The sequence below is a fragment of the Periophthalmus magnuspinnatus genome, chromosome 1, assembly GCF_009829125.3.
Source record: "Periophthalmus magnuspinnatus isolate fPerMag1 chromosome 1, fPerMag1.2.pri, whole genome shotgun sequence".
In the NCBI taxonomy this organism is placed as follows: domain Eukaryota; kingdom Metazoa; phylum Chordata; class Actinopteri; order Gobiiformes; family Gobiidae; genus Periophthalmus; species Periophthalmus magnuspinnatus.
Window position 1 is genome coordinate 2,463,936 of NC_047126.1, and position 20,164 is coordinate 2,484,099.

General features: G+C 42.9%; 1 protein-coding gene across 1 annotated transcript; it reads right to left on the reverse strand.

Annotated features, from left to right (window-relative positions):
* Positions 1 to 4,691: 4,691 nt before the first annotated feature.
* Positions 4,692 to 16,000, reverse strand: LOC117375400 (NACHT, LRR and PYD domains-containing protein 3-like). The gene is made up of 9 exons (XM_055223237.1): positions 15,958 to 16,000; positions 10,818 to 10,952; positions 9,971 to 10,010; positions 9,695 to 9,875; positions 7,819 to 9,583; positions 7,293 to 7,460; positions 6,737 to 6,901; positions 6,550 to 6,596; positions 4,692 to 5,419 (listed from the first exon to the last, which is right to left on the reverse strand). Exons 2-9 carry the CDS (start codon positions 10,940 to 10,942, stop codon positions 4,839 to 4,841), a joined length of 3,072 nt encoding a protein of 1,023 aa, XP_055079212.1. The 5' UTR covers positions 10,943 to 10,952; positions 15,958 to 16,000; the 3' UTR covers positions 4,692 to 4,838.
* Positions 16,001 to 20,164: the final 4,164 nt, after the last annotated feature.

Here is a 20,164-nt window from a genome sequence, read left to right on the forward strand (position 1 = left end):
TTTATCTTTCCTTTCTTTTTCAAACTGTTATCTAGAGTTATTATTATTGTTTTGAGTGAAAACAAACACATTAGCCTGATTACATGACTGTCATGTTCTTTTGTACAAATTACTGTTACTACTGCACTACTGCAATATGACCAGAAGAGGGAGCTGTTCTGATACTTTTCTACATTGTAAAACTCTCAGGTGGAGTTCTTGTGCTTACTGGGTTCATGTGTTTTGGTTGTTATGTTTGTTTTTTTTGGTTCATAATTTAACTCCATCACATATAAAAGAACAGAATGTTACATGGTTGAATGCAAAGAAAAAAACAACAAAGAAAGTCAAAATAACCACGTGTACCTAAAGAACGCCACTGCTGCAGTTACTATTTAGCCCCTATAACTCACTTTAAGCTACGGCTGCACAATATGTCACAATCAAATCAAAAATTCCATTTGATTTGGTCAAAGAACAATATATCATGTTTTTTAAGTCTTGTAGTTTCGACCTCTACAAACATGCTCTGAAATGCGTGGGATTCTTGTCTCAAATGTTTATGCTCTTGTAGTTATTTACAATGTGCACTCTGAACAGAATCCTGCTTTTTAAACATCACAAATCTAATCACAAGAGTTTTTCTTACATCTTCAGCCGCAGTGTTGAACCAGAGAGAGGGAGGGGCCACACATGAGGAGGGAGGGGCCACACATGAGGAGGGAGGGGCCACACATGAGGAGGGAGGGGCCACAGAGGAAGGGGCCACACATGAGGAGGGAGGGGCCACACGAGAGATTGGACATTACATTACCTTTTAGATCTGATACTACAAACTTTAAAATTCAAAAAACACAGTCTCAAAGTTAAATCTCTTCTTTACAGAAAAATGTGAAATTTGCTGGAGACTGAGCAGCAGCATCACCAGGATGTGCCACAGGAGGAGGAGGAGGAGGAGGAGGAGGAGGAGGAGGAGGAGGAGATGACATTAAGTTTATAATTCATTTCTTTCAACTACACAAAAGTTTTTTAGAGTGAAGACGTTTTGCTGCTCGTCCAAGACATTTCTTCAGCTCTGGTCAGATTACTGCTGGACACAAACACAGATATTTGTTCAGTTTCTTTTTGTTAATCAGGTCACTTGACGTTCACTCATTTAATTGTATTTTACACAGAGGTTCAGGTCCTAATGGAGCTCATCCTCACGTTGACGTGTGGCTGAGGTTTCACCAGGTCACACACACAAACACCGACGTGTGCAGTGTGTTTGGGCCCAATGAAGTAGTAGTAGTAGTAGTAGTAGTAGTAGCAGTAGCAGTAGTAGTACTTGTACTAGTAGTAGTAGTAGCAGTAGCAGTAGCAGTAGCAGTAGCAGTAGCAGTAACAGTAGTAGCAGTAGTTGCAGTTATTGCAGTAGTTGCAGTAGTAGTAGTAGTAGTAGTAGTAGTAGTAGTAGAAGTAGTAGTAGTAGTAATAGTAGTAGTAGCAGTAGCAGTAGTAGTAGTAGTTGCAGTTATTGCAGTAGTTGCAGTAGTAGTAGCAGTAGTAGTAGTAGTAGTAGTAGTAGTAGTAGTAGTAGTAGTAGTAGTAGTAGTAGTAGTAGTAGTAGTAATTGAAAAGCTCTTATAAAGTCAAAAACATAATTTCACTTTCACATCAGATTACAATTTTTCTCAATTTCCCCAGAAGAGGGACACGTTTCACTGTGATACTTGTTGTTTTCATATTGTCCAGAAGAGGGAGCCATTTCCCTGTGACAGCTGTTCACAGTTTCACACAGACCTGCGCATGAGTCAATGCTGGGTAGTGTCGAGGAGGAGCAGTACTACCACTAGAAGTAGTAGTTGTCATGGTAGTAGTAGTAGTAGTATTAGTATTAGTAGTAGCAGTAGCAGTAGCAGTAGCAGTAGTAGTAGTAGTAATAGTAGTAGTAGTAGTAGTAGTAGGAGTAGTAGCAGTAGTAGTAGTAATAGTAGTATGTTGGTGTAGTAGTAGTAGTAGCAGCAGTAGCAGTAGTAGCAGCAGTAGTAGTAGTAGTAGTACTAGTAGTAGTATTAGTAGTAGTAGTAGTATAGTAGTAGTAGCAGCAGTAGTAGTATTGTTGTAGTAGTAGTAGTAAATGACATCCCATTCTCCTGTATCCCTGTGTGTCAGATGCCCTCCCATTCTCCTGTATCTGTGTGTCAGATGCCCTCCCATTCTCCTGTATCTGTGTGTCAGATGCCCTCCCATTCTCCTGTATCTGTGTGTCAGATGCCCTCCCAGCTCATAAACTTTGGGTTGGTGCATTTTAATTGAACGTTCCTGCCACAGATTTGTAAAAAACTTCATTAAAATCGATGAAAAGCTCCTTTTTCAAACAGCTCTTTACACAAACTCTGTCACAACAGGCAGATTCAACTGTAGTTTACTGTAGTTTACTCAGAAGTGTAAGAAAAATCATGCAGTGTTTTCATATAAAAATAAGACATTTTTGTGTCAGAATCTATCTTATTTTGGGACATTTCAAAGAGAAACATGGACAAAGGTTTAAATCTCTGCTTCATTTTGTGGACACTCAAAATATACAGAGGGATTTTAGTTCTTATTTAGTGTTTGAATAAATTAAATCCCACTGATCCCCCAAATTTGGTGTAATTTAGACAGGCCTCTGCACTTAAACATAAACTTGTGAACAAATACCCGTCTGCTAAAAAGCCCAGCACCTTCCTCAAAAAAGCCCTGGTCCTCTCAGGCCCCTGTGATCATTGTCAACACATCTCTTCATTTTATGGACGCAGATGGAAATAAAACTGTGTTGCCATTTGTTTGCCAATCGTAGCTCTACATGTGTAATACCCAGACTAAACTGTGTCTGCGGCTGCTTCTATATCGGCCCAAGCAAAAGAAAACTCAAAGAAAGATTTACTGAACACACGTACGAGCCCGAAGTCAAAACATGGACAACCCCACAGTCAAACATTTCAAAACTATGGCCCACACGAATTTAAACCACCTCAAAGTCACACAGAGGTCACTGAACGGAGCCCCAGAGGAGGTGATGGGCTCAAAAGGACACGACAAAGGACCTTCTGGATGAACTGGCGCAGCATAGAAGGTAAACAGCGCCCTCTACTGGTATTAAAGTGGTTTAGACACAGATCAAATTAAACCAAACACAGAATCGTTAAACTGCAATATCCCACTTTATGTACAACTAATCAGTGTTCTCTGGTTTATAGACCATAAATGTACAAATGTTATTATGTTTTAACAAGGTTTATTTTATTTTAAGTTATGAAATAGCTACAGTTGGGAAAAAAATCACCTCAAACCTTGTTTTTTTGCTTATTGATATTCAAAGGGAAGCATTCATTCCTCACTTCATTCAATCTACACCAGGGGTGTCAAACATATTTTCAGCGGGGGCCACATTAGCAAAATAGCTGCCTTCAAAGGGCCGGATGTAAAATAAATAACTACTTTTTTTAACTTGTTAATCAACTGTTTCTTCTTTCTATTTATTAGTTGTTCAAGTTACAAATATTACATATGCATTTGCCTAGATGTAAAAATGTGGCTGTGTAACTGCTTATCTCCTGATAAAATTACATTTTAAGACCATCATACCTTTTACTTTACCCTGTCGAGGGCCACATGAAATGATGTGGAGGGCCACATTTGGCCCCCGGGCCTTGAGTTTGACATGTGATCTAAACCGAAATAAACGCCTGCGACGACGACGTCAGGACTCTTCTTCTATTAGGTCACTCCTGCTAGCGTTAGCAACAGGTTTGATTGACAGTGTTGCTAAGGGGCGTGACCTTCACCAGCCTGGCTCCTGATTGGCTCTTTGATTGCTGTGATCTGATGGTGTTTATTCTTAAATCTGTATTTACATATGCACCACCAGTCAGAGGTTTGTATCACACATGTTAATTCACACATGTTTAACACACAAACCTGCAGATTTAGGCTGAGTTCTCCTCTCAAACTGAAAACCTTGTCACCTCACCTTGTGATGTCATCATGTGGTGATACAGGAAGTGCTCCACTGTGTTTACTCCACACACCTTCACTAGAATCATTTGGATCATTTCAGACCTGGATGTGTCGAACTTTGAAGTTGCAGTGATTGTTTTAGCCTAATTTAAACTGCTTCACTCCTCAGTGCAGCAGAGACATTAGAGACTGACCCCCTCAAACCCAACCTGAAAATACCCCCTCTTTAATACCCCATAGAAGTAAATACCCCCTCTTTAATACCCCATAGAAGTAAATACCTCCTCTTTAATACCCCACAGAAGTAAATACCTCCTCTTTAATACCCCACAGAAGTAAATACCTCCTCTTTAATACCCCACAGAAGTAAATACCTCCTCTTTAATACCCCACAGAAGTAAATACCTCCTCTTTAATACCCCACAGAAGTAAATACCTCCTCTTTAATACCCCACAGAACTAAATACCTCCTCTTTAATATTAACCTGCCAATGGGACTACGGATGAAATTTAGAAGTAAATACCTCCTCTTTAATACCCCATAGAAGTAAATACTTCCTCTTTAATACCCCATAGAAGTAAATACCTCCTCTTTAATACCCCGTAGAAGTAAATACCTCCTCTTTAAGTGAGAAATTACAGATAAACCAGCTCACCTTTATCCACTGGTCCAAAACAGTCTGGAGCCAAAGTAAAGAACTACAACTCTACATGTTCTTTCCCGTCGCTCATTTACTGTATTTTGTGTCTTTATTTGATTCAATGTCAAATTTAAACTGTTACATTTAAGCTCCATTTTGTTTTATTTCTCTTGCATATCTGTTGTTCTCATTGTTCTGTCTCATCGTGGGACAAATACAGTTTCTCTTGTGTTTAGTTCATCGTCTCGTCTTTTTCACCAGAGTCACACAGGAACCTTCATCCCTCAGTCCAAACCCAAAGAACAGAGGCTCAGAGAAGGACGAGGAGAAGGTCCAGATGTGGAACAGTTCTCCATCAGAGGAGACGTCATAGAAGGACAGAGCTCCAGCCTCAGAGTCCAGGAACACGCCCACTCTGCCAGAGGACACGCCCACTCTGCCAGAGGACACGCCTACTGTCCCTGAGCGACGGGGGAGTCGTGTTAACTTTCTGTTGTGACAAACATAGTACTCTCCATAATTACTGATCCACAGACTCCAGGACTGATCATTGTTTCCAAACCTACTCTCTCCTCCGCTCCGTCTGATCCCTCTGTAACTCACTGTTATATAAACCCTCCCGCTCCAGTCCACCTCCCAGTAACAGCGCCCCCTCAGGCCAGTGCAGCTCAGGACCTGGGGGTAGTAGTCGTCTGTGAACCTGTCATCATGATCTGGATACTCCTGCTCCTGCTCCACACCTGTCACAGTCCAATTGTCCTCAGACAGAAGGAGACGTCTGTGAGCTGTGTTTGGGTCCAGAGAGAACTCACAGGAGTCTGAAACACAAAACATTTCATCTTATTATTTTGTTGTAATTGTTTGTACGTTTAGTGGGATCGTACCTGTCATGAAAACTATTTAACTCTTTCACCAGCAGACGTTTGTGAGGAAAAGTAAAACTAGATGTATCTGAAATATATTAAACATATTTATATTGTGTAAATGAGTTGTGGCCCTTGTTTACAGTATGGTTGCTAGGCAACAGTTATGGAATAACCTCTACATGTCACATCTGCTGCTCACGTCCAAGTGAAAAGAGAAACTTCACCAAAACTAGAGACGATCAGGAACCAGTCGGCTCTTTGGAACGAGTCGGCTCATTTGAAATACAAAAGGTTTTATAAAGCATGTGCTCGTGATAATATTGTGAGAGAAGTGGTTGATTGGAATGATGTGTCTAAGAGACATAAAAGTCAAGGTTTCTTTAGACACTTTTATGAGCTCACTTTTGGGCATTGTGGACAAATATGCACCAGGGAAAAAGGAAACAGAAGCAAAGTGCACTGACTTAACACTGAAGAATATGATGAAGCTCAAGAAGTGGCTGTAAAATCAGCCTTATTAGAAGACAAGTTAAACTATCACAAGAAAAGTGAAGACGATAGAGACAAAACTGACAAAACATGATGAAAAAAAGCTCTGGAGCATCTGACATGAAATAATGGAGAGAAACAGAAATCCATGTCCTTCATTTGAGTCAGACAATGGTTTAGAACAAATCTCAAAGATATTACAGATATTTTCAATGATTATTTTCTAAATAAAGTTAGTTTCTTAAGAAAGACTTTGGGAGAAATAGATTTAAATTGTACTGGACCCATGAAGACGAGCTGACTGCACTGCTTTTAGCTAACGGGTTCCACAAAAATAAACAAAGGAACTCGTTCACAAGCTGCATTTACGTGAGCCGTGATGACATAGTAACAACTGTTTGTGAGGAAAGATCATCATTATTAGCAACTCACGACTTTACCAACATAATATAATCAAAATGGAATCCAAGTGGATCAAGTTGTGTGTGGAGAGGAAGGACGAAGATGTGTCTTTGAGAGTTGTTAAACATAATAAATATAATGCTATGAGCTGTTATAAGCACTTTACTGTGTGAATGAAATAAAAGACTCACACTTCATCAGACCTGGAACCATCCAGAGCTCTCCAGCAGGATCCAGCCTGAAACACACAAGTCCAGTTTAGACCGGACCAGGACCAGGACCAGAGAGACCAGAGAGACCAGAGAGACCAGAGAGACCAGAGAGACCAGAGAGACCAGAGACAAGGACCAACACCAACAGAGCAGGGGGTGGTCTCACCTGACAGACAGCAGGGGGCGCTGGTCCTGTAGAGCGGTCAGGAGCTCGGCTGAGGGTCCTGGATGGTTGTAGCTCAGGTCTAACTCTCTCAGATGGGAGGGGGCGGAGCTCAGAGCTGAGGCCAGAGCAGCTCCGCCCCTCTGTGAGATCAGACATCCAGACAACCTAAAGACACAGCATTACACTCATGTGGACACAAGGGGGCAGAGTGCATCATGGTCAGTGTTCATCTCTGATTTGCTCACCCTCAATTGGTCGACCAATAAATCACTGGTTTAGCTCTGTACCTGTCTGCTCCTCCGCCGCGCGCACTCCACTCTCACTGTGTCTGTGCAACTGGCGTTTGGACTGGACAGTTACTACTCTGCTTTAAGCCTTATTTGTCACACTTACTTACTCCCAACCCTGTGGTGAGTTTTGCCGAAACTTTATCTGTCCTGTGTACCATTAAAATGCTCTAAATTCAAAGCTAGTGCCGAGTTTAGCATATAACAGCTTGCCAAAAACAATAACCCAACAAACTAAAAATACTATAGTGGATACAGGAGCGTCTCACCTGAGCGTCTCCAGTTTGCAGGGGGCGCTCTTCAGTCCAGAACACAGCAGCTCCACTCCTGAGTCCTGGAGGTCATTGTGACTGAGGTCCAGGTGTGTGAGACTGGAGGAGCTGAGGACTGAGGCCAGAGGACCACAGCTGTGAGGGGACAGTCCACAGCCACAAAGACTGAGGACAGAGAGGGACATTAGAGACTAGAACCACCACACAAGAGTTTAATAATGATGCTTTACAGACGTCTCAAAGTGCTACACTATAGTCATTCATTCACTCCACACTCGGTGGTGGTAAACTACTATTGTAGCCACAGCTGCCCTGGGGCAGACTGACAGAAGCTGCACCGTCGGCCTGACCACAACAATCACTCACACACCACTTTCACACTACACAAGGTGGGTGTGGTTGTGTCTTGCCTAAGGACACAACCACAGAACTTGTCCCAAGCAGAAATCGATCCTCTGACCACTGCTCTGACCACTGAGCCACTGTCCCCCCAAAATAAAGTTTAAATACAGTGTGGACTCACAGGGCTTTGGTGGAGGCTCTGACCACCGGCAGCAGACCCAGGAGAGCTCTCTCTGAGGCCTGGTATTTCCTCAGGTCAAACTCCTCCAGGTCTGAGTCTGAGGACAGTAAGAGGAAGGACAGAGCCGACCAATCAGCAAGAGACATGTTTTTATAAGAGAGATGTCCTTCCCTCATGTACATCTGTATCTCCTCCACCAGACTGAGGTCGTTCATCTCATTCAGGCAGTGGAGCAGGTTCAGTTTTCTCTCTGCAGACAGACCCTCATCATTCAGCTTCTGTTTGATGTACTTTACTGTCTCCTGATTGGTCCGGTCACTTCCTGTGTGAGTCAGCAGATCCTGCAGCAGCCTCTGATTGGTCGGCAGAGACAGCCCCAGGAGGAAGCGCAGGAAAAGGTCCAGGTGTCCGTTTGGACTGTGTAAGGCCTGGTCCACAGCAGAGCGGTAGAAGGCCTCAGGGTCTGGACTCTCAGAGGAGTGTGGTGGCTCCAGCAGGTTCTCTCCAGAGCTGAAGAAGGTGTGATGGACGTGAAGAGCAGCCAGAAACTCCTGCACACTCAGATGGATGAAGCAGTAGACCTTGTCCTGGTACAGGCCTGGCTCCTCTCTAAAGATCTGTGTGAGCACTCCAGAGTACACTGAGGCCGCTGCAACGTCCAGCCCACATTCGCTCAGGTCACACTCGTAGAAGATCAGGTTTCCTTTCTGCAGCTGCTCAAAGGCCAGTTTTCCCAGAGACCACACCATCTCCGTGGTCTCTGGAGTCCAGTGAAGATCCTCTCCTGATCTCTGGTGGTACTTGATGTTCTGAACTTTGGCCTGCACCACCAGGAAGTGAACGTACATCTGTGTGAGAGTCCGGGGCAGCTCTGGTTCCTCTGTTTGTTCCAGAAGCTTCTGTAGGACTGTGGAGAGGATCCAGCAGAAGATCGGGATGTGACTCATGATGTGGAGGCTGCGGATGCTCTTGATGTGGGAGATGACGGCTGTGGCCTGTTCTCTGAACCTCTTCATGAAGTACTGCTCCTTCTGCAGGTCGGTGAACCCTCGCACCTCTGTCACCATGGAGACGCACTCAGCAGGGATCTGATTGGCCGCGGCGGGGCGCGTGGTTATCCAGAGGCGAGCGGAGGGAAGCAGACTCCCCCTGATGAGGTTTACCAGCAGCACGTGCACTGAGGCCGACTCTGTGGGGTCGGTCAGGACTCGGGTTCTGCTGAAGTCCAGAGGAGGTCTGCACTCGTCCAGACCGTCAAAGATGAAGAGCACCTGGAGCTGTTGGAAGCTGCACAGATCTTTGGATGGACTGAAGAAGTGGTGCAGCAGTCCCACCAGGCTGAACTGTGTGTCTCTGAGCACATTGAGTTCTCTGAAAGTGAACGGGAACAGCAGCTGGAGGTCCTGGTGGGCGTGGCCTTCAGCCCAGTCCAGACTCAACTTCTGAGTCAGCACCGTTTTCCCCACGCCGGCCACGCCCTTCGTCAGCACCACTCTGATTGGCTCTGGTGAGTGGGGGCGGGGTTTAAAGATGTCTTCACATGTGATGGTGGTCTCTGGAGCGGCCAGTTTCCTGGACGTGGTCTCCATGTGTCTGACCTCATGTTCCTCGTTGACCTCTGAAGCTCCGCCCTCTGTGATGTAGAGCTCTGTGTAGATCAGGGTCAGGGGGGCGGAGTCTCCTGCTTTAGCCACGCCCTCAAACACATGGCTGAACCTCTGCTGCAGATCAGACTTCAGTTTATCGCTGAATCCAACTTTACTCCCTTTAAAGACAGAAGAGTTATAAAGTTAAACATGTAATAATTCATATGGAAGGGCATCTGACACACAGGGAGGGCATCTGACACACAGGGAGGGCATCTGGAGGTTCTTACTGTTGAACAGGCGCTGGGCCAGATGCTCCTGGTCCATCCTCTTCAGGAAGTCCAGGGTGATGTTCAGAACCTCTCTGCTCTCCTCCTCACTCTCGGTGCATTCTGGGTAATCTGAGGCCAGGAGGCTGTGGAGCCTCTGGAGCTGCTGTTGGACAAACCTCAGGACCTGCTCCTCCAGACGCTGGAACAGAACAATAAGAGAAGAGTTTTAGTCAAGGAGAGTACCTGAGGAGCACCCCGAGAACCCCACACACGCTGCGCTCGTGGGGTACTCACCCTGAATATGGCGGCCAGCTGCTCCTTTAGGCCTGGCTCCCTGTAAAAAACAATAAATGCATCATTTATTTGTTCCACACTCATGGTCCATAAAAGAACAGGAGACAAGAGTCAAACTGGGTTATAAAGACAGCTCAGTGTTTCCATAAAGAGCAGTGGTTCTGCACAGCACTAAACCTGGGACCAGCATCACCACCACAGAGTTCACACGCTCAGGACACACATGTAAACATCAGGTTTGTCATGAGAGCCTGAAAAGTGTTCACCCCAGACACAACAGGAGACTGGCACTACTGGCCCTGGGCTTTTCCAGCAGCATTCTGAGGGCATCAGTAGAAGATCCTTTGAGCTTTTGCAGTGTGGCCTTCTTATATTTGCACCACAGTGGGGCTGAATACAAGGGTGTACAGGAGGTCCACACACAGAGACAGTGAACAGGAGAGTCCCTCTGAGCAGGGACCAGCTGCCTTTGGGACAATTTACATCATCAGGTTTGATGGACAAAGACTTGAGCCTCAGGTCTAAAGACTATGGGTGCTGCTGGTAAAATGTTAGAAAGGCTGATCTTTGGTTAAATGCACTTGAAAAAAGTCAAATTCATCATCTCCTGTAGGACAGTTGTTTCACTCTGATGGTGGATTCAGGGCAGGTTCAGAACAGCTGATTCTCTGAGACCTCTGTACAATCTGTAGAAGACCCTGTGATCCTGTCCCACCTGAACTCATCTGTCTCACACTGAGAGTAGCTCCATTCAAACACAGGATCACTGTTTGCACTGATGAAGGACGAGCAGCAGGTGGCGCTGTCCTGAGAACATGTTCAGATCTCTGGATTAAGCAGGTCTTACCTCTGGTCTTCAGGAGGATCCTCTCTAAACTCAGGAGGAGGGGTTCTGGAGCGGTCACTTTTCAGAGACACAGAGCTGGGAGCAGGTCTGGGTTTAGACCCGGGGCCAGGTCCAGGTGGGTCCATGTTGTAGGAGCTGGAATCAGAAAAGTCCATTTGAACACAATGTTTTCATGTATTTTTATTGTTATGTATTTATTTATTTATTTCTCTCATTTATAGAAAAAGAAAAAATTTGAAATCTGTCCACTGGACAAATTGTTGTAAGTGAAGATGTTTCTCTGCTCATCCAAGCCGCTTCTTCAGTTCTGGTCAGATTACTGGTGGCCACTGCCTTGAATCCATCTAAAGGGAGGGGCTAATGTCACTGGGACTGTACACATTTATTGTCTCTAGTTTCAGCTGAAATAAGTCTATTCAGCCCTTAATGACCCTGCTATCTACAGCTTCCTGCTTCTGAAGAGTGCAGACGCAAATCTTGCTTGCTCCTGCTGCTTCCTTCTTTACTTTGCTTTTTAATCATTTTACCTCTTTCAGTGCTGGAAGATTTGTTTAGTTATGATATTCTTTGAAGTAAACCAAGACTTTTAAACCATTTTTACATTTTAAACAAAATTTCTGACGAGCCAGCGACATGTCTGGAAGAAGAAACAAAAGGAATTATTTCTGCAAACGCTGTCGGAAATATCAAGAAAAAATTAATGAGCTACAAGTATGCATATTTGTTTTAGAATCTGAAAAAAGGACTTCACCAGACGCTCCCGGTGACTTCCAGTGGTAAGCAGCCTACAGTTGCTTTCAGAGAAGAGGGTTTAAAAAACTGCTACTTTCAACTTAAACCTGAGTGATACAGTGTCTTTTCCAAAACTTTGTAAAGACAAGAATGCCAAGCAAACGCGACAAGTGGTAAGAGGCAATGCTAATATAGTTACATCACCCAAAATACAACTTACAAGCACATTTTTACCATTGACACAGGCTGATGTTGATGTTAATATGCAAACAGAAAAAATGGATTTTTGTCACAAAATAAGAACAATGACGTTGGCAAAAGAGCGGCGGCCGACAGGCGATCTTTGCCAAATGTCAAGGTCAGAGATACGCTGTTGCTAGGAGACGGTGCTATCAGAGATTTGTGAGCCACAGAGGAATCCAAACCTGCTCTTATCCCAGTTCCACTGTTTCTGAGATTACAAAACTCTTGCCAAAAGCTTTGTCAATACACCGAGGAGTTTAACTGCTGATTGTGCAAGTGGGTGCAGGTGACACCGGATTGGAACAGACTGAAATCTTGAAAAAGTATTCACTGATTTGAGGAGCTTGATAAAGTGGAGGTTAAAACTTTCATCAGTGGACCTCTTTCCAGCATAGACAGAAGGAAGATGAACAAATTTACCCGGCTGCTTCAGCTGAACACATGGCTGTTCACTGAATGTGCAGCCAGAGGACTGCACTACATTGAGAACTTTGATCTATTCTGGAAACGAGAGGACCTGTTCAAGAGAAATGGCCCCTACCTGAGCAGAGGTGGAGTAAGAGTGTTGACGGATAACCTCCTCCACGCTCTGAGGCACCGGCCCAGACAGGGTCCTGGGCCACTGAGAGAAAAGAGGAATGAGAGAAGCATTCCTGCTGCGCCAACCAGAGACCGAGCCAATGTGTCAGCACCACCAGCAGCACCACAACTACAACCACCACCTCCCCCAGCGAAGGAGTCACCACCAGCAGCACAACCATCTCCCTCAGCAAGGGATTCAGCACCACCACCACCACCTTCACAAGTGAAGGATTCATCTCCAGTGTCACTTCCCTCAGGGCCCTCGTCACAGGCCTTGAACCTGTCTGTGACATCCACTCCCTCCAGGGACTCCTCACTCTCCTTTTCCTCCCCACCATCACCCATGGTCCTTCCCAACCATCTAGAAAGTCTCAACAGATCAGGAATTAAGATGGCTCCCCTCACACCTAATGCAGTGTGATCGAGAGTTCTGGCATCAACTATGCAGAACTCTTCCCCGTACCCACCTGTCCCCCCTCGTCTTTCACCCAAACTCCCCCCTGATCCGCCTCCTCGGCCCTCACCTGGTCCTTCACCCAAACTCCCCCCCTTCCCTGCCCTCCCCCAGAGCTGTTATCACCAAGAGCTAGGACACACAGGGCCTCTGCTGTCTCGGGACATACAGTCATGATAAAGATAATATCATGCTGAGGCCTGTGATGGAGCTATATCTACAGTTACATCACGAAGACTGATTAACAGAAGGACAGTTAGACTGTCCAATCAGAGACATTTAGTTTACATTCCCTGTAAGACGATAACATCCAGTCCTACTGAAACTAATCTGAAACTTGCTGTCATTTTTAATTAATGATTTTATTTCTTCTTTTAATCTTGACTTGATATTTTTAACCGAAACATGGCTTGACAAAAACACAGGTAATGCAGTTCTAGTGGAATCAACTCCACCCAACTTCAAATTTGAATCTGAAACATGAGTAAACAAAAAGGGTGGAGGTGTGAGGTGAGATAGATAGATAGATAGATAGATAGATAGATAGATAGATAAGATAGATAGATAAGATAGATAGATAAGATAGATAGATAGATAGATAGATAGATAGATAGATAGATAGATTAGATAGATTAGATAGATTAGATAGATTAGATAGATAGATAGATAGATAGATAGATAGATAGATAGATAGATAGATAGATACAAACAATTTGTTCACTCACAGGCTCAAAACAGTTCTGTTTAGCTGTGCATATAACTGAAAGGTTTTTATTCTGCACTCTTGTTACATTTTTGATGATTATTTGGGATTATTTATGATTTAATTTGTGTGATTTTCTTATTGTGTAAAGCACTTTGACTTTGTGTCTGGATTGTGCTATACAAATAAACATTGTTTTGGGTCTGATAATGGAGTTATAGATGGAGGACAGGTGACTCAGGCTCCATTCCTGTTTAGGGAAGGATTCTCTTGCCTAAAAAAAAACTTTAACTCTCCTCTCAAACCATTTTTTTCCCCCTCTGGCTCAGATCTGAACCTCACTCTCTTCACAGGAGGTTAGTGTCTTTGAGATGTAGATGAACTGCAGACTCTGGTCCTGAGCTGCTCTCTCTCGATGTTGGTTCATTCTCTTATGAAGTGTCTGTTTAGTTTCTCCAGTGTGATGCTCACTCTTCACTGAATGGAGTAGACACATTACTTTGTTTATGTCTCTGGGTTTTGTCCTTTGGGTGAACCACTTTCTGTCTTAAAGTGTTTGTGGGTTTGAAATAAACCAGAATCTCAAACTGTCTGAAACATTTTCCAGACACACCCGCTGTGTAAGGAATAGTTACACTTTCCTTCTAGGTTCAGATTCCCTGTTGTCCTGTTTTTTGTCTCTCTTAGATCTATTGAAGGCTCATTTTGGATCTCCACAAACAGAGAGGTCTTTCTCCATGTGTTGTTCCTCCTTCACTTTTCCCTCTGTGTTTGTGGCTTGAGCTCTGTGATGTAGAGGACGACTCTGAGTTTGTGCTGCAGTGGATGGTGTGAATAAAACAGTGTTGGGTGGGCTTCCTAAAGACTTCTACCTGGAGTCGCCAGTCCTCTCCTATTGTTACTACACAATCTAAGGACAGTTTGTTCTCCTTGGCTTCATCCCGTGTGTAATTAATGTTTGGTTCCACAGCATTAATATGTGCAGTAAAAGGTTCCAGATCCTGAATTTTAATTTTGTTTCAGTTGTTATCCACATATCTATACCAATGTGTGGGTGGTGTACCTGGAAATGAGGCCAAAGCCTCCTGTTCAAATAGTTCCATGTAAAGGTTAGCCATGATAGGAGAGACAGGTGAGCCCATGGCACAGCCGTGGATTTGCCTGTAGAAGTTTCTTCTAAACTGGAAATATGAGATATGAAGACAAATTCCCAGCAGATTCCAGATTTGGTCCGGTGTCCGTTTTATTCTCTCTTTAGCCTCTTGTTTGCTGCCTCCACCGCTACTGATGTGGGAATACAGGTGAAAAGAGAGGTCACATCAAATGAAACCATGGTATCACACAGGAGAAACTAAACAGCCACTATATTCGAAAATGAACCAACACGAGAAGAGAGAACAACAGGACGGCCGTTAAGGCTGAAACTGGAGACAAAAGCTGTTTCCAGTGTCAGTGTCGTTAGCACCCCCTTCAGACTGATATAAGGCAGTGTCCAGCAGGAATCTGACCACAACTGAAGAAGTGTCTTAAATGAGATGACAAACGTCTTCACTCCTACAAAGATTTGTCCAGTGGCAGATTTAAACTTCGTCTTTTGCTCTGGATCAGACCTGGTCGACTGAGGGACACAGACACTGTCAGTCTAACTTGAGTAACAGAGCTTCAGACAGAGCAGTGCCTCTAGTTAGCTCCATGAACTTTGTGACAAACATTGAGATTTTTTAAAAATTGCAGTATTGGAGAACTGCACTGGATCAAATGTTACAAACACAGGAGATCATCAGACCAGGACCTTGAATAGAGGATCTTTATCTGTACAAACAGTGAGATCAGATTTGTGAATTATGTTTTTAGAGTTGATTCTGTTCCTAGTTGACATTTTAAACACGCCCAGAAGCATAAACTTTTGAGAGAAGAACATTTGAGGTATGAAGTATCACAAGTTTGACCGGTTTAGTTTTACGTAATAAGTCTTTATACTGCGTAACTTGTACCTACTGTGTTTAAATAAGTGCAGTGTTCACACTGAGATAAATGTGACTGTTTTATAATGTTCTCAACAATAACTCAAGAATAATTTAATCTAATACACAAACATTATCTTATGAATCACATCTGAAAAGAGAAAAGCCTCGGAAAGTCAAAGTAGTAGTAGTAGTAAAATTAGTAGTAGCAGTAGTAGTAGCAGTAGTAGTATTAGTAGTAGCAGTAGTAGTATAGTAGTATAGTAGTAGCAGTAGTAGTAGTAGTAGTAGTAGTAGTAGTATTAGTAGTAGCAGTAGTAGTAGTAGTAGTAGTAGTAGTAGTAGTAGGAGTAGCAGTAGTAGTATAGTAGTAGCAGTAGTAGTATAGTAGTATAGTAGTAGCAGTAGTAGTAGTAGTAGTAGTATAGTAGTAGTAGTAGTAAAGTGTCTTGCTGCACTCACCTGTTCACAGACAGTTGAGGGTCTGAGCGAGTGTTTCCTTGTTCAGTCTGATTTCCTTATAACAGCAGAGGGAGGGGCCTGTGCCCTGCTCCTGTAACAAGGTGTGTCAGATGCCCTCCCATTCTCCTGTATCCCTGTGTGTCAGATGCCCTCCCATTCTCCTGTATCCCTGTGTGTCAGATGCCCTCCCATTCTCCTGTATCCCTGTGTGTCAGATGCCCTCCCAGCTCATAAACTTTGGGTTGGTGCATTTTAAGTGAACGTTCCTGCCACAGATTTGTAAAAAACTTCATTAAAATAACAGCTCTTTGACACAAACTCTGTAACAGTGAAACAGGTTAAACTCTCACAATGGGCAGATTCAACTGTAGTTTACTCTTAAGTGTAAGAAAAATGTAATCAATTTTTTGTGTAAAAAAATTTAAAAATCACCATCCTGTCGCATAAAAGTGGATACTATAACGGACTTGGAGCAGTATATTGACAATTACTACAATCAACACCGGCAAAAACGGCAAAAAGGACAAAACCCGAGCCATAAACAAAGTAATGTGTCTACTCCATTCAGTGAAGAGTGAGTGTCACACTGGAGAAACTAAACAGACACTTCATAAGAGAATGAACCAACACAGAGAGAGAGCAGCTCAAGACCACAGTCTGCTGTTCATCAAATCTTAGAAACACAGGAGATCATCAGACCAGGACCTTGAATAGAGGATCTTTATCTGTACAAACAGTGAGATCAGATTTGTGAATTATGTTTTTAGAGTTGATTCTGTTCAAAGTTCACATTTTAAACACGCCCAGGAGAATAAACGTTTGAGAGAAGAACATTTGAGGTATGAAGTATCACAAGTTTGACCGGTTTAGTTTTACATACTGAGTCTTTATACTGCGTAACTTGTGCCTACTGTGTTTAAATAAGTGCAGTGTTTACACTGAGATAAATGTGACTGTTTTATAATGTTCTCAACAATAACTCAAGAATAATTTAATCTAATACACAAACATTATCTTATGAATCACATCTGAAGAGGGGAAAAGCCTCGGAAAGTCAAAGTAGTACTAGTAGTAGTAGTAGTAGTAGTAGTAGTAGTAGTAGTAGTATAGTAGTAGCAGTAGTAGTATAGTAGTAGTAGTAGTAGTATAGTAGTAGTAGTAGTAGTAGTAGCAGTAGTAGTATAGTAGTAGTAGTAGTAGTAGTAGTAGTAGTAGTAGTAGTAGTAGTAGTAGTAGTAGTAGTAGTATAGTAGTAGCAGTAGTAGTATAGTAGTAGTAGTAGTAGTATAGTAGTAGTAGTAGTAGTAGTAGCAGTAGTAGTATAGTAGTAGTAGTAGTAGTAGTAGTAGTAGTATAGTAGTAGTAGTAGTAAAGTGTCTTGCTGCACTCACCTGTTCACAGACAGTTGAGGGTCTGAAGCCGCTGAGCGAGTGTTTCCTTGTTCAGTCTGATTTCCTTATAACAGCAGAGGGAGGGGCCTGTGCCCTGCTCCTGTAACAAGGTGTGTCAGATGCCCTCCCATTCTCCTGTATCTATGTGTCAGATGCCCTCCCATTCTCCTGTATCTGTGTGTCAGATGCCCTCCCAGCTCATAAACTTTGGGTTGGTGCATTTTAAGTGAAGGTTCCTGCCACAGATTTGTAAAAAACTTAATTAAAATCGATGAAAAGCTCCTTTTTCAAACAGCTCTTTGACACAAACTCTGTCACAGTGAAACAGGTTAAACTCTCACAACGGGCAGATTCAACTGTAGTTTACTGTAGTTTACTCATATAAATGTAAGTAAATGTAATCTAAGTTTTGTCATGCAGTGTTTTCATATAAAAATAAGACATTTTTTGTGTAAAAAAAAACTAAAAAAATCACACCATCCCGACACATAAAAGTGGATACTATAACGGATTTGGAGCAAAACATGAACACGCCGTGAGACCCAAACGCAAGAAAAAAGACTGTGCCACAGACACCGACGACCTCGAATCGACTGAGATTCAGGTCAGTTTATTCGACAGCATCAACAAGAAACTCGGACTGTTACCCGCGCTTCACAATCAAATTAAGGAGCTGCATCACAGCCTCGATTTCACTCACGATCAAATAGTTTCTGTGGTTCAGTCTAATACAGAACTCAAAACGTCAGTTAAATCTCTCAAAGGGAACTAGATCTGGTCAAACAACAAAACAGATCATTAAATGAAACCATATTAGATCTTCTTTCTTGGAGCATGAGGGACAACATCATATTCTCCAGAGAACAGGAAAACAAAGATGAGAATCTGAAAGAAACAACTCTGCTTGCACCGGACACAGAGAACAACATAACATTCCACAGAGTACACCGTATCAAACCCACTTAAAAAAAAGAACCCAGACCCTTAGTGACCAAGTTTGAACACATCAAACACAAGGAGCTGGTGAAAAGCCGCGGCAGACAGGGAAAAGGCACCACATTCAGACTTAATGACCCCAGGAAAATACAGGACAGCAGAAAGATACTATACCCCATATGGAAGAACAGCAGAAAAATCAATAAACGCACACATCTGGGAGTGGACAAACTACACATTGAAGGACAGTTATACAGAGATTCTTCCTCAACGCCATGGATCTTCTAAAAGGAACTGTCCACTGCCCAATAGATGACCCCAACCTCCCACTGTGAGCCCTCTAGCCCTTTAATACCTTTGGACAAATGTACCCCCAATCTAACCCCAAGTCTCTGTACCTGTACACATCTGACCCTGTGTTCTCAGTGTATGTTCCATGTCACACACTCAACCCCCCCCCCCCCCCCCCCCCCACACACACACACACACACACACCCCCACACACACACACACTCAAAACACAACCACTACATCATAATTCCACACAGATGACACTTTCAACCCAAAATGTCTTCCCTCAAATTTGTATCATGGAACATCAGAGGAATTGTCTCTGAAATAAAAAGGAACAAGATTTTCACCCACCTCAAACACTTACAACCTGATATATGCCTTTTACAGGAAACACACCGACCAAAATCAGAAAATAATAAACTCTACACACCAATTTAATAGCATTTACTCTGCAAACTTCAACTCAAAGCAGAGAGGAGTATCCATTCTCATGAACAAGACACTCACATTCACTCACAACACCACAATTTCAGACCCAGAAGGACGTTTTATAATAATCAATATCTCAATTAATAATAACCCTACGACAACTGTAAACCTTTATGGACCGAACACAGACAACCCGACTTTCTTCCATAACTTCCTCACATCCCTCTCCCTACACTCAAACTGCCCTATCATTGTTGGAGGAGACTTTAACACTGTTATAAACCCATCAATCAACCGCAGCAACACCCGATCCAACAAAACATCACAATCCACTGAAGAAATAAAACAATATATGAATGAAATGGGCCTAAGCCACAGCTGGAGACACCAAAACCCAACAGCAAGACAATACTCCTACTGCCCAGTCCATAAGTCCTATTCTCACACTGATTATTTCATTGTTACTAACTCCACAACACACCCCATTATTATCAGTGATTATGCCCCAAAAATATTTACTTTACTCACATAAAACAACCACTAGATGGCGACGGAACACATCCCTCCTTAAAGACGCAGAATTTAATAACCTGATCCAAAGAGCGTGGACATCCTTTCAGGAAATAAATGATTCCCCAAAGTCATCTCCATCAGTTCTATGGGAGGCAGGGAAAGCAGTATTAAGAGGAATCATCATATCGTCTTCAACATGTAAGAAAAAAAAGAACAAAATGAACAGAGAATGAAACAACTGGAAACCATAAATACAAACAACACAACAACCCCACAGAAAAAACACAAGACGAACTAAGGCAGCATAATTACAAGCTCAATCATATTATTAATAGTAAAAGCAAATTTATGATACACAGACTACGACAAGAGGATTTACACCACAATAATAAATCAGGCAAATATGGAGCTAATCAAATAAAACAATAATAAAGAAGTTAGTATTAAGGATTCAGCAGGAAAGCCAACACAGTCCCCAGAAGAACTAAACCACATATTCAAGGACTTTTATACATCCCCACACTCATCAGACAGAATACCACAACAATCAGACATAAATGCCTTTCGAAACAATATTATTCTTCCAGAGCTCTCACCAGAACAAATAAGCAGGTTTGAGGTCCCTATAAACGACAAGGAACTAC

Excerpts from the sequence above, each read along its gene's own strand:
- LOC117375400 (XM_055223237.1), bottom strand. The coding sequence starts at position 10,942 with ATGGACCCACCTGGACCTGGCCCCGGGTCTAAACCCAGACCTGCTCCC. Across the intron at positions 10,011-10,817 it reads GATCCTCCTGAAGACCAGAG|GGAGCCAGGCCTAAAGGAGC; the intron begins GTAAGACCTGCT and ends TGTTTTTTACAG. Across the intron at positions 6,902-7,292 it reads TGCAAACTGGAGACGCTCAG|GTTGTCTGGATGTCTGATCT; the intron begins GTGAGACGCTCC and ends CTGTGTCTTTAG.